General features: G+C 47.9%; 4 protein-coding genes across 4 annotated transcripts; 2 read left to right on the top strand and 2 right to left on the bottom strand.

Moving 5' to 3' along the window:
• Window positions 1-307: 307 nt before the first annotated feature.
• Window positions 308-5,498, top strand: BO87DRAFT_402566 (uncharacterized protein; the record flags this gene model as incomplete). The annotated part of the gene is made up of 11 exons (XM_025625695.1): window positions 308-883; window positions 935-1,499; window positions 1,577-1,943; window positions 2,050-2,279; window positions 2,310-2,333; window positions 2,396-2,588; window positions 2,642-3,022; window positions 3,105-3,671; window positions 3,735-3,846; window positions 3,901-4,161; window positions 4,211-5,498. Exons 1-11 carry the CDS (start codon window positions 537-539, stop codon window positions 5,496-5,498), a joined length of 4,335 nt encoding a protein of 1,444 aa, XP_025484993.1. The 5' UTR covers window positions 308-536.
• A 78-nt stretch (window positions 5,499-5,576) lies between these two features.
• Window positions 5,577-9,360, bottom strand: BO87DRAFT_392225 (DEAD/DEAH box helicase; the record flags this gene model as incomplete). Its single annotated transcript, XM_025624995.1, has 12 exons — window positions 5,577-5,639; window positions 5,725-5,878; window positions 5,994-6,179; window positions 6,270-6,513; window positions 6,592-7,248; window positions 7,303-7,490; window positions 7,555-7,588; window positions 7,651-7,859; window positions 7,920-8,024; window positions 8,084-8,757; window positions 8,831-8,973; window positions 9,105-9,360. The coding sequence occupies 12 exons, from the start codon at window positions 9,358-9,360 to the stop codon at window positions 5,577-5,579; spliced, it is 2,913 nt and encodes a 970-aa protein (XP_025484992.1).
• A 350-nt stretch (window positions 9,361-9,710) lies between these two features.
• BO87DRAFT_347499 (uncharacterized protein) lies at window positions 9,711-11,111 on the bottom strand (the record flags this gene model as incomplete). The annotated part of the gene is made up of 2 exons (XM_025620938.1): window positions 9,812-11,111; window positions 9,711-9,740 (listed from the first exon to the last, which is right to left on the bottom strand). Exons 1-2 carry the CDS (start codon window positions 10,784-10,786, stop codon window positions 9,711-9,713), a joined length of 1,005 nt encoding a protein of 334 aa, XP_025484991.1. The 5' UTR covers window positions 10,787-11,111.
• A 1,045-nt stretch (window positions 11,112-12,156) lies between these two features.
• Window positions 12,157-13,147, top strand: BO87DRAFT_454368 (uncharacterized protein; the record flags this gene model as incomplete). The annotated part of the gene is made up of 3 exons (XM_025628556.1): window positions 12,157-12,388; window positions 12,458-12,600; window positions 12,690-13,147. 3 exons carry the CDS (start codon window positions 12,157-12,159, stop codon window positions 13,131-13,133), a joined length of 819 nt encoding a protein of 272 aa, XP_025484990.1. The 3' UTR covers window positions 13,134-13,147.
• Between the last annotated feature and the right edge of the window lie 844 nt (window positions 13,148-13,991).

The raw sequence follows: 13,991 nt of genomic DNA, 5'->3' as shown, positions 1-13,991 counted from the left end.
ACAGTGCCCGTATGTTGAGCCTCAAAGACGATGAAGTCATGCATTAGATGTCACAAGTCAGTGATGCACTATGACCGTAAGTGGACTAGTTCATGGCACCGCCCTTGAATTGAATTCCTTCAGCCCAGGTACCCTACGAATCACGTGGTTCATCAAGACTTTGCCCTGCCTTGGGAGCCCTTACTCTTTCGGGAGTAAATACATGGATACCCAACGCGGCAAGCGCCAGTGCCCGATGCTTAGCCAATGTCCTGATCATTTCCCTCTTCCGACGACTCCATATTCCAATCACTGCGCTCTCGATGAGGCCATGTTGCTCAGTTGCTATCAATCAAATCCGTCGTAATCTCAGCTATTTGGGTTTTCTTGCTCACGTTCTTCAAACTCGTCTTCAATAAAGACAAACAGTCTCTCTACGGGATACTCTTCTCAAGCTAACCTCTGACCTCTATGTAGACTCTGTGTGTTCTTCGAACATTGGGTTTACATACCCTTTTGCAAGGCAAATCAGGCTGTGATAACTCTATTCGGCAGCAATGGACTGGTCCAAAACTGTCTTTCGTCTGCGCGCATTGCCAGACACCGTGGAAACCAAAGAAGATGCCGCTCGTCTGCTTAGTAAACGGCTCAGCGATATCTCTACGCACCAAATCTGGGTGTATTCCCTCGCGCTGACTCTGAATTATTGGGAGGATCCTCCCACTAAAGTGGCAACTGTTATGTTCGATGTTCCCCCTTCGCTTGTCCAACGCAATCCAGAAAGCCGGGCGTGGCATATTCCCGCCAGGGGCCATGATCGTAATAGCCCAGACCTCATATTAGATACCCACTTTATAGGTCTGACACCTTTGAATGATACAAATCACTTGCAAAACTCGTACGAGTAAGGACTGCCATGTCTTTTCAACATGACCGGCGTTTGACCATTGGTTAGTTGCATCGCTATCTCAGGTCTAGCAAGCCACCCTTTCGGATCCTGGCAGCGCAAGGGAAGTAACAAACGCTTCATGTGGATTCGTGATAATCTACCCAAGTCTGTGCGAGGGATACGAGCCATACTTTACGGGTATGATACTGAGCTTGACGGCAGCAGCTCATTCCAGACCATCAACGATCTCGCCAAGCAGCTCATCGATCAACTCCAAGCCCACCGGGTCCCAGAGTCGGTAACGCCGCTGGTATTTCTCGCCCATAGTCTGGGAGGACTGGTCGTTAAGCAAGCTCTACGAGACCTGGCCGAAAATCACCCGGGCAATGAACATCAGGCCCTCTTGAGTGCTGTACGCGGAGCAGTCTTCTTCGGCGTCCCAAATTTGGGCATGGAGCATAGGGAATTGGAAGCCATTGTCCATGGCAAACCTAATGGGGTCCTTATTCGAGATTTATCTACAACATCCAACTTCATCCACCAACTCACAGAGGCGTTCTCCACCAATCACTTTCACGAACGATTCAAGTTTTTTTGGGCGTATGAAACAAGTGTGTCGCCCACAGTTGTTGTATGTAATCACCGTAACCAGTAATCAGAATAAATCGCTATACCACAAACTGTGAGCTAGTTGCTGACCAGCAGCAGAGGAAAGCAGACAATCGAGTAACCAGAGATGGGCCTACGGCCATTCTGGTGAACAAAGATTCAGCAACATGCGGATTCATTAACACTAGATCTGCAATAACGTTTGCAATCAATGAGTCACATTCCGATATGGTGAAGTTTGATCAAGGTTCTCAATATTACTCAACTGTGCGCTCAAAGTTATTGCAAATTCTAAGCCCCGATCCTCAGCCACAAGATGACATTGACTGTGATGCACAGAGTAGCAGCGTGCCTCACACTGTCCCTGATGATGTGATGCAGCCTTTCTACCAGATTTATCCAGAAGATAGTGCGAAATCTGCAGCAGAGGGCCTTCTGCTGCAGCCGCCACCACGCAGCATACTTGGTAAGCGAAATGCCATGAGCCTCCTCTAGTTCGATCACGCACTCACGTCTCATGATAGCGGAGCTAGACAAGTTCAAGAACGCATCAAAACTCACCGAAAGCGAAGTAAAGACTTTGGTTGGTACAACTTTGGATGTCCTTCAGCATACAATCGGTGGAATACAAATGCAACAGGAACTCTCCAGAGACATGAAGTACATGGGACGACTAGAACCGTTTTTGGTATCGATGGAGCAGTTTGGCCAGCTGGCGGAAGATATCAGACTATTTTCCAATAACTCTGATAGCATTGCGTACGTATGGGTAAGGTGGATTAGAATGTTTATAATATGTATCGTGCTATGAACTGGGCTGACCCTAACGTAGGGTTCAATGAAGTATATCCTTGAGGTACGTGAGGAAACGCGTTCGGGCTCATTAAAATTTTCTGACAGATGCTCTGTTATGTCTAGACAACATGCGAGCATTCAAAAGCATTCGATTCCATTTTGAATGCATACCAGTCAATTGGAGATCAGATGCCTCGACTTCGCCCGTACCAGGCTCTTTTTATTGAGTGTCCTCACTTGAGAGATGCTCTAGTAATGATCTACAAGGATGTTCTTCTGTTCCACTCTGAAGTAATCCGGCACTTAAAACATCGGCGTGGGTATCCTTGCCATTGACACTGGCTTATAACAGAGGCTGATCTAAAATAGAATGGGATCAGCTGTTCCATGCCTGGATGAGAGTCTTTACTATCAATATCGATGATATTGCGGAGAGAGCTGCGCGAAACAAACGGCTTATTGAGAATAGAGTCTCTCTTATGGAGTTTGAGGCAATCAGAAAAGATGATTTGATATCTGCACGTGCCTTTGAACGTGAGAAGGAGGCTATGGCGAAGGTTCACAGAGATACGGTCGAGCACTGGCTTTCCGCAATCGACATCAAAGCAGAACACCGCGTTCATCAAGCCAAGAGACGAGTTAGTCAAAATCCCGGGAAATGGCTACTGAATAGCCCCGAATTAAAGACATGGTCAAGCATTGACGATCATTTAAACCCACTACTTTGGCTCAGCGGGATCCCGGGAGCAGGTATGTAACGGACTCAGGAAAATTGCTTGAGAGTGGGAAAGGAGCCATAGGACGAGAATATGATGCTAAAAATCATCTCCAGGCAAGACCGTTCTCGCTTCTATCGTGATTGACGAGCTTTCCAGACTTCCGGGAGCAACTGTTGCGTATTTCTATTGCAAGCATGGCGATGAGAGACGTAACACCGTTGATAGTGTTACGAGGTCGATCTTGGCACAAGTCCTTGACCAGAACCCTGATCTACTGCCATATTATTACGAAAAAGCTCACATGAATGCCTCATTGACGTCATCCACAGTCTCTGAGCAACTGTTATGCACGTCTCTCAGGAGTTGTAGGAGGGTCTATATTGTACTTGATGGCTTAGACGAATGCGGGCGCGCTGCCAGGAAGAATATCGTTAATCTGTTTCGTCAAATGGTTGAACAAACGGTGATAGATGCGGGCTCCATCCGGTGTCTGTTTGTCAGCCAGGAAGACGGTGCGGCTGCGGAAGATTTTGAGAGCATCGAATGCATCAAGATCGGACAGCGCAATTTTGAAGATATTTCGGCTTTTGCCCGCGTATGGCAGCAGACTATAGTCACCAAGTTTGGGGGAAACAATCGTCTCCTGCATATTCAAGACATCATAACGAAACGGGCTAATGGTAAGATACTCAAGGGATTCCATCAATTCACTGGGATGTCGGATGTCTAACCCCTTGCTTAAGGGATGTTTATCTTCGCCGAACTATTCGCGAAATATCTCGAGGAGCGTCTGAGTCTTGAAGACCTCGAAGATCAACTTCGTCCCGACAATCTGCCGGTGGAGTTGGATGATCTGTAGGTTTTAGCTTCGCGGGCTTTCCAACGTTGGGCTGACTGTTTGCCACGAAGCTATGAGCGGATTCTTAGTCGCATCCAAGAAGTGAGAGACGTTGAAACTATGAAGCGCATCAAGGAAATGCTAGGTTGGATTGTCTGTGCTCGTCGGCCACTACGATGGGAAGAGATACAGACCACAGCCTGTATCAGCCCTACGCATGGGAATTTTGATGTTCGCAGACGACTAGTCGATTCGCCAAACGAACTATTCGCCTCTCTTATCGAGTACCATCTTGATGGCACAGTTGATCTTGTTCATGGTACTGCACGGAAGTAAGGTATCTCACATGGAGCACATACCATATTTTACTGACTGCGCTAGGTATTTGACGAAAGGAGGGTTGGAGAAAGGCCTCAGAAAAGAGCCGGTGGTAAGAGTCCACCAGGCCCATTATTCGCTAGCAGTGCGCTGTCTCACGTACCTCTCGTTCCCTCAGTTCGATCTCAATCGAGCTGAACATGATGTCAAGTCAGATATGCTTGACGGGTTTCATCAGCTGTATGACTATGCGTCTGCTTGCTGGGTTATGCACCTGGAGGGTGGGATTTTGAGTCTTGAAGTGGGCGACCTCACTCGTCTATGCGAGGCACTGAAAGGAGTAGTTGATATGCACTGGTCCGAGTCACACAAGCCCATTCAACATATCGAAAGAGTGCGCACACTCTTATCACCTTTCAACGAGATTGAAACTACGAAAATGAAGGATCACAACCGACTAGTTCAAACGGTCGCTTGGGCCAGGAAGCAGGCTGGCCAGTCTGGAATAGGCCCCTGTGATGAGGAGGCGCTCGCTCTGTGGAAGGTTACAGCCAAAATCAGATCCGTGTTGGAAGGTATTGATACTAAGGGTGACGAATTCAAGACTATCAAACGTCTCTACGGCGTGAATCGGTTCAAGTGCCCTCGAGTCAACTGTTACTACTATCATCACGGCTTCCGCTTTCTTGACCAGCGGAACCGACATACGAAAAAGCACACCCGACCGTACCTCTGCGTTGTCGCGGGCTGTCCGATGGAGGTCTTTGGTTACGCGCTGGAAAAAGAATTACAAAAGCATCTGTTTGACGTGCATCACATCAACGATGCCAGTGATGGAGATGAGCCAGACTTTCCTAAGCCTATAAGAGAGAAAATATCCAAGTCCGGAGGAGTTGAGGGAAAGTTCAGATGTACCGACTGTGATAAGACTTTTACCCAAAAAAAGAGTCTGAATCGACATCAGAGAAGTCATGCTAGTGAGAGGTCTTTTCTTTGTACCACTTGTGGCAAACCCTTCACACGAAAAGAAGACTGCGAGCGCCATCAGGGTGTACATAATAGCGATAAGCAAAAGTACGTCTGTGCCGGAACTCTCAAGGATGGGACAAAGTGGGGGTGCAATAGGACATTCGCCAGAAAAGACCATTTCAGGAATCATTTCCAGCCAGAAAAGAAAAACAAGTGCATCTTGCCTTGGCTGCGGGAGAAACAAGCAGCTGGTGATGTCTATGGAAATTATCTGGATGACAACGTGTTTGCCGATCAAAAGGGGGCCAATGCCGAGGTCCTGCTCACGGCCGGGCGAACCTTACCCCCTTTCCGGGTCTTTTTGGAGAAATGCGGTCTTTGACGCTTTGGGACTTGATTCAAGTTCTGATATTGATGCTGTTCGTTCCCATTACGCTAATCCCATAGCATGACGTCCCTTTTACCGTAGTTCGCGCTCATCCAATGAGAGCTGCAACTTCCGTAATTGACCACTCTCAATGATCTATCTCTTGGGTAAGCGATTTCCGTGATTGACAGATAGTAGACATAATCTTTGCCGTTCTGCTAGGATGATTACTGGAACTCACCTTCTCAACCGTGTCCTCCATCACGTAGCGAATGACAAATGTCTTCTTACCCTGACCCCAACGTAGTGCCCGTCCGATTGCCTGACTCTCCACCGACGGGTTCCACTGCGGTTCCAGTATGTGGACCCGACTCGCGACGGACAAGTTATTCAATCTGTATTCGAACTGTGTCAACCCGCGGGCTCCCCATTGATCAATACTATCTCCAGGGCCGAGATCTCGCAGGCGATGCCAGAGGCAGAAAATGCGGGCTTTGTGTCATAACTTACCCTACAGCGCCCGTTCCTATAGTCATCAAGAGCACCCGGACAGCTGAGTTGTGCTGGAACTCCTCCAGCATAGTCTTCCGTTTCATCGGGCTCATGATACCATCGACTCGGCAATGAGAGATACCATTTTGGTCGAACATCTCACCCAAGACATCAAGGCTTTGTCTCCAGAAAGAAAAGACTATGCTGATTTGTTTTGTATATCTGGTAAGCAATGGGGCATATAAGACAAGATAAAAACCCAGGTGTGCTGCGGGAAATACGGAGTATAATTACCTTTTATCTTCCGAATAATGGTTTCGTATATCGGTAAGTAGAGTCGCCAATTTTGAAGGATAGGCAACACTGGCCCGTTGAGAACCAACAGGATCGAGAAAGTCCTGTTCGGCGCTGATAGTTTGCCCACTGTCTGTCATTTCATCATCATCATCGGATGTTAGGGTTGTTGTTGTTGTCGCCGTTGTGTTTGCTGTTATTGGAGCCTCAGGGTCATATTGACTCTCTCTATCCTCCATAATACCTGCATTTGGGCGGGCACATATCTGGCATTTCAACCTACGGTGGCGGCTCAATGAGAGCCAAGAATCCAACGAGGAACTTCTGCTCTTATCTTCGTCTTCGTCCTCGGGATCTAAGGTCAGTATCTCCATGCCACAGATAGAGCAAGTGTTCTGTCCATCCTGTTGGAGTAGCGTGACTATTTCGTCCGACGATAGTTTCTGAGCGTCTATATCATTATCGGACCTTCCTCCGCCGAGAAACACACTTCTCAGACCGGTATTGCAAAACATGCGTAACCGCAATTGAGCTGTCATAATCAGCTTATCTGATCGTCCTTTCGAAGATGACATATTTGTTGCGGCCATCAGCCGTCTCTCGTAACCCCTGACCAGCTCATCGTAGACTCTGCGTTCGGCTTCCGAGAACGAGGGACGATACGTGAAGAAGGTGCCCCCAAGAGCCGGAAAAACCGTAGACATTGTACGTCTCAGGCAGGTCGCTATAAGAAGACAATTGAGATTGGCGTAATTTGGTTGATTACGGGCATTACGGGTAGATCCAGCCGACGTTTTTGTCATGTATTTGAGGAAGCTCCCTATGCTGTCTAAGTACGGGATGCGGAGGAACCGAACGAGCGACGCGAGGTCCTTAAGGGAATTCTGTATCGGTGTCCCTGTCATGCACCAGCGAATCGAGGCCGAAAGGCTCTCGATAGCCTTGAACTGTTTCGTGGATGAATTCCGTATAACGTGAGCTATGTAAAATGAATCAGCGTCTTGCAGTGCTTACGCAAGGGGTGATTTTTGACCTTCATCGAGTATTAATCTATGCCAGTAAACTCTGTTGAGAATACCATTTCCGCCGCTGCTACTGATATCAGCTTCAACAGTGGCATAGGTTGTGAGAATGACATCTTCTGAAGGGGGCGATGACAATGAGATGCAACGCCCTGGGCCATGATATTTGTAATACTTCAGAACTCCGGGAATGACATGCCTGCTTGCTGAGTTAGAAAAGGGTTTTTTGTAAATAAGACCGTCACCATATTGTTGTGTTTTACTTCTTAACTTCGTCAATCCAACCGTGGAGCAGTACTAGATCTCGATAAGTCATGGTGAATAGACTCGGAAGCTTGGAATAAGCTGTAGGTACTTACGAACAGATGGTACGACAACAAGCGTAGATCTCGAGGGAACTAACTTCAAGTTCGCCTGTTTCTCCAAGGTTATTGTATCATAGGGTGAAGATGCTACTATACTGGCAATCATGCTGAGGGTCTTTCCTACGCCCATATCATCCGCAAGAATCCCGCCACGAATGTCCACGGGCTCCGGGCTTGTCGTGCCAGTTATCTTATTTCTGTAACTATATTATCTCCTTGTAAGTAAGTGCGTTACAGCCAACAGTCGTAGATTTTACACTTACACATGCTCATTCCAATTTCGGCTCTCAGGACGCCACAGTGTGTACTTGGTTCGGGGATAGGCTGATTCTCGAGATAGAATGAAATCGACCGCTTCCCACTGGTGGCTGCAACAAGTCTCAACCTCCTTTCGAGAATCAGAATTCAAAAATGAAATCGAACTCACCTTTCAAGCTTTGTTCGAATGCGACTATCAGCACCTACCTCTTTTCTCAAAGCCTGCTGCGGAAGCTTATAGAGAACCGCTCCAGAACCATCGCCGTCATATTCGCGATCGCCATAGCCTTGGGCCTCATTGTCCATCGTGTCGAGGCCGCCTGTGTCGTTTGGCTTAGCGATCCCCAAAATGGGCGGTAGTATCGGCCGGTTAAGACACGGCGCTCCCACACCGGACAAATACTGTGGATTCTTGTACTCGAGGTATTCAGGCTTTGGGTTTGGGTGTTGCAGGAATAAATGGTACCGAGCGAGCTCCCTTGCCAGGATTTGAGCGACCGAAGGCGAACCGATTACGAGAATGGACATCGTACATGTAGCCTTCGACGACCACCGAGCGGAGGGTGAAGACTCTACTACAATTTTCATTCTCTGGTGGAGCTCGAACTTTGGTATTACACCTAGCCAGGTTGGGGGCTCTGGTAGCCTCATGGAGCTAAGTGCATGGTGAGTTTTGGTATTCAGTGTAGCGACGCAGTTTCCTTGTTTCGATAGAAGATCACAACGGTCATCCTGTATGAAGAGATGTAACAAGGCAAAATCTTCATTTTCCTCTGAAATTTCATCAAAGCATAGAGATGACGGGTCTTCAACACAGTCAATACGGATTTGGATGTTTTTCAGCTACAGCACATCAGCTACAACAAGTAGATAGGCAAAAGCAAAGGGAGGAATAACAGTGTCTCCTACCACGCACCATTCCAAAACATATCTGACCTGCATCATACTCCTGGGCCCTTGGCAAGTCCTGGTCATTGATGTCGCGGTATTGCGGGGCACAGACTTGAAGTGGAGGAGGAGGTAAGAGATTTGGTTGAAGTACTTGCGCTTCTAGAAAGCCTGCTTTTGCATTGTGAGAGATGATTAGTGAGATAGATGAAGGGAAAAAAAAAAAAAAAAAGGGCCGCGACCGCCAGAATCAGAAGTGATAGAAACCTCCGGCGTTAGTCTATTGTTATTCTTGCACTCACGGGTAACTTGCGCATATGGAAGAGGGAGCCCGCCCCGAATTTGATCCTGTTGTACAGTATCTTGATGATTCTGCGGGCCGAAAGATCCCCAGGGAGTTGTCATGCCCGAATTGGAGCTGGACGTGTTGACGAGATGCTCGTCAAGCCTGAGCCGCTTGGTTTGAGGATAATCGGCCTCGCCGTGGATGCCATTATCCCCCAACTCCGGATCCCGCTTTGGGAAGGGGCACAAAGACATGTCTTTGGAAATATCCATATTGGTATCGCCTAACATTCTAATTTCCTCGATTTCTTCTTCGCCAAACTGTGAAGTGTTGAGGTGAGAAACGAAAGATATAATCCTTTAGCGGCTTATCGCACTGCTCTGAGCTGCGGCACTGCCACCCACAAGTTGCAGCAGGGCACCACCACCTGCATCATCACTAATCCAAGGCACGCATTCGCGAGGCTGAGTCTGTTGAAAATTATGATTGGCTCAACATTGTTTCAATCGCTTCACCTTCTGGCTTTCATTTGTTTGCTTTTGCTCCGCAAGCCTGCTCGCCGAATACAATTGACATTTGGACGTTGAAGGCATGACTGGCCTTAGACAGTCACACGGTTTTTCTATACACTCTCCGCTCTCTCTGCATCTGCCTATTGTACATCATTGTAAACCCAAGATGATAGAAAAACAACAGGGTCCATAACATCAGCATAATCCACACCAGAATTACCGTAAAGAAAATAGACGCCAAGGTGAAGACGACGCAAACCCTCTGAAACTGCTGATTCCCCTGCAGCGCCTCGGTCGCCAGTCCCACTTGCATGGCCGACAACAGAACTGACATGTATACTAAAACCGCCAGGATCCACGAGAAATTACGCTCGAAGAACTCCTGGTACCATGTGGAACTGGGAAGAAACCCAAAAATGAGGTTGCGGATAGAAAAGGTCACGGGCGCTAATCGGTACAGGGAATTCAGGCGGCTCAAGCGCAACTCGCCAAACTCGTAGCGCTTGTTGATGATTGCAGGCTGGGGTTGGGAAACATAATCCTTTTCTGTGGGCAGGGAAGTACTACATCTATCGTCATCATTCTCATTGTCCACCCACTCGAGGAACTGCCGGATTAATAGGGTCCATGCATCCCAAGTGACATCACAGGGAAAAATACGCTCGTCCTTGGCGAGTTGGAAATCGATCAATCCAGTAATGAGCCACGCATAAGATAGAAGCAGCCCACATGCGGCAGCGTGCAGTTCTCGATGAGGACAGAGCTCCCGCACCCAAAACTCGTGGTCCAGAAGATATTCCGGGACGGGTTTGATGAGGATCTGCCCGGGGCTCCAGACCAAGTGCTCATCTGGGGATTCCGTGAGGATAATCGCACGCTTCATCAGCTTCTGTCGATGCAGTGGCCGGGCTGCCCGTGGGAGGCCAGCGAGCCATAGCAGATGATGAATCCGATTCAACTTCGGCGTTATGAGCTGGAAGTCCAGATAGCGTTGGAGATCCTCGCTGGGCTTTATCAACTGGTGCTGGAAGTTGACGCCTGCTGGGTGCGTATATTGTGGGGAAGAGCGAATGCTCGCAGAGCTGGAGAATGGCGGCGTCACACTATGGCTCGCTGGCCTTTCTGGCTGGGGGTAGTGTATAGTAGGAGAATGTGGCGCAGTATTGTTTGCCACAGTTGAAGACATCTTGTAGGCGAAGATGGACGTTTTCTCACTCTCTCTTTCCTTTCTCCTTCTCAAGGTTTATATACGGATTTGCCTAAAAACAAGCCTCGAGAGATTAAACAAACCCCTGGCGCGCGAGCCGCCTTACTGGGCTTCTGGGCGAAACAACGTAGCTACTAGTATCTCATAAAGATGACGATTGTGTTGGCACTTCCTTAGGTAAAAGACAAGGATATGGCCACTAACGTAGTGACCACTTGGAAGCCAGAATGACTGTAGAGGCATGGTTGCCTATGATCTTGCCTCCTAAGCAAGTTATGCAAGTTAAGTGACTGCTGTAAGATCATAACTCCTCCAGCTGGGCAAAATTGCGACTCACGACAATGCTTGGGTTGGGCATCATCAGGGCAGTTACATGGTTGTGGCTATGCCGGGCGGAGGAGGAGGCAGAGGCGCCCAGGTTATTCACGTGTAATTCCTTCTGTCTGAAGTGATTCCAAGGGCGGTGCCAGAAACTACCTAAACCGCACCGGGAAGTGTGTAAGCACTAGCACCATACGCGCATGGTTCCACGCACAAGACGACTTACGTGCTAGCCCTCCATACTTGACTGCGCACAGTAAAGCGGCGGCTTCCGTATAAGGTAAGCGATAGGACTAGATTATCTATCAACTGGGTGAAACCACTCCGATACTCATTTACACTGCTAAACATACTAACAACAAGGGAGATAAACAACATACCAACAGAGTAAGTCTACAGTTCGCCAGAACGGATATCAACCAAATACAGCTCCTGGGTTGTATAAGTCACTCTGGGTGATGGAGTCTGCTGTGGATTATGCCGGTGATGTGGGCTGTGTTGTTTTGTTATCATTTTGGATTCACGATGGTGTACCAAAGGCGGTTACAAAGGGAGGGGGAAAAATGTATAGGAAAAGTGTGTGATTATCCGGGCTGGGGTGGTAGTGGTCAGGACATGTACCGAAAGCCCAAATGGATTGATAGACAGGCTATAGTGCGGCTAAGCAAACCCCAGTAGTTAAACAAAGAAGTGAAAGTAAAAAGCAAGCAGCGGAGGTAACTTTGTGTACCTCGTTCTTTGTTCATGATGGAGAACAATCTCCCTATCCCCGGATCTTCCCAACACAACCCATGAGAAGCAGCAATCGCTCATGCCTACTTAAGAAGGGACTTCAAGCCTCTCGTTCAGATGAAGTCTTCATTCTTCGTTTCCAAAAGCCTTGGTGAGTGTACCCTTCCTCCGGGTGGCTGTGAAAACTACTTCGTGCCCTAGCTCAGAGTTAAGGTGTGAGCACGGTTGCTCCTTTCTCCTCCTCTCGGCATTTTACAGTTTGACACTAGTACCTGCTTCTGAGCTTTTCCGACGAGATGTCATCGGACTCTCCTCAGAAGCGAGTCGTGGAATCAGTCGACGATATCCAGGATAAGGATTCCGACGGTCATCGGGGAAAGCGATCCAAGATCGACAAGCCCTTCACCGGCGTCTCCAGCTCCGTTCGAGACACGGAAACTTCTCCGAGCCCTCTCGTCTCTGATAATAAAGCACACGATGTTTTACAGCCGAAAGGCGACCAAGTCGGTGACGATTCGGAGGCTATCTGTGAGTACAACACCTACTGTCGACCCCCCCTCACCCCAAACGGAGTCTAGCTTCTCATGTTATGCCCAGGCTCTCCAGCACCACAAGCGCTTTCGCCCAAACATTTGGCTCCAGAACATGTTCAGGACCCTCCCCAGCAATGCCACAAACATTATGACAAGGTCTTGCAGAGCACTCAGGAAGATAAGGCAGAATACATATGCTTCGGGATGGTACGTGATATGGATCACCTTTTCATTTCCTCCTCCTTCCCCCCTTTTGTTCATTTCTCTACCCATCCAGTATAGCTAACGTGGGATAGCTGAGAGATGTCGATATCAAAATCCAGCCTGTTCTGGGTTCGTACTCTCTAAGCGTTGATCAATTATTCGGGATACCTGATACGTTTGCTTCACTCACTCTCTCGATAAAACCGCCGCAGAGTGATTTTCTTTCAAACGAGGGTGCTTGTATTGCGACGATAGAGTATGCAACACACCGTCGAATCAGCTCCATAAAAGTCGAAGAGGACCCGATCTGGCTGGGTGTGATTCCAAAAAAGGAAATCTGGCAGAAGATAAGAGCAGTGACCAAGAGTTTTTCTTCAGAATCTTACTCTCCATCCCCTTGGACGTACAAAATCAATATTCTTGCTATCGGCCTCTCGACTATTGCGAAACCCCTGGCAAGCCAACTTACTCAGCCTCAACATGGTCGGCGTCAGTTGCAGTTGCGTTGTCCAGTCCCAAAAGCCCACCCAGATTAGGTATTATAATCCCCAATGGTCGTACAGATTGGGACCACCGCCTTCCGAACAGTTGAAACCACCACATACACCGCGGATTGCTAATCAGAAGGAGTTGAATGTTTCTGACGAGGCGGGAGCGAGCAAGCGCAGACTTCGAAGATGATCGTGGTGACGCTCAAGCGGTCCTTATAGAGTCCAAATAGTCAATTCGACGGCAGGCGATAGCATTATGGCCGCCCGGCAAATGCGTTTTCGGGGGTACTTAGTGATGCAGCGGATGAAGAACATCATATACGAAGATCCGGGAATGTGAATGTATGGCTTTACACTCAACTTGAGAATCGGCTAAATATTTTATAGTGTAGTAGACCCAATGGCCGCTAAAGCCTAAGGCCGGACTGGACTCAGGCAGCAGAGCATTCCAACTATGTGACTACTACTCCTCACTGTAGTTAGTTAGTAATGCTAATACCTAGGTATATATCTCAACCGCATCCCAATTTTAAAGTAGATCTATCTACATATAGTGATTCCATACGGACCATGTCAATAAAACAGAGATACAAGGTGTTCTCACACTAGCGTCACACCTACATTTCCCTTCCTCTATTTCAATCTATCCAGCTACGCGTGAGAATTACTGTTAATTCATTCACATGATAAATCAATCCACCGTGACGCCTATACGATACACCAAGTATCACTTAAGGTGCCTCAGGAAACGACAGATTCTTACCTGAATATATTGAGTTGTATCTCCAAAAGTAAAAGATATGACAAGGCTTCTAAATCAGCGCAATGTGCCTTTGTGCCGATATATATGTACTACTTAGTAGTAGATGTAGATAATACTCCTAACTTACTTTCTTCCCCTAC

This window comes from Aspergillus neoniger (assembly GCF_003184625.1).
Source record: "Aspergillus neoniger CBS 115656 unplaced genomic scaffold BO87scaffold_1, whole genome shotgun sequence".
Classification (NCBI taxonomy): Eukaryota; Fungi; Ascomycota; class Eurotiomycetes; order Eurotiales; family Aspergillaceae; genus Aspergillus; species Aspergillus neoniger.
The sequence above is the reverse complement of the archived record's forward strand: the minus strand, read 5'-3'. Positions and strand labels throughout refer to the sequence as shown.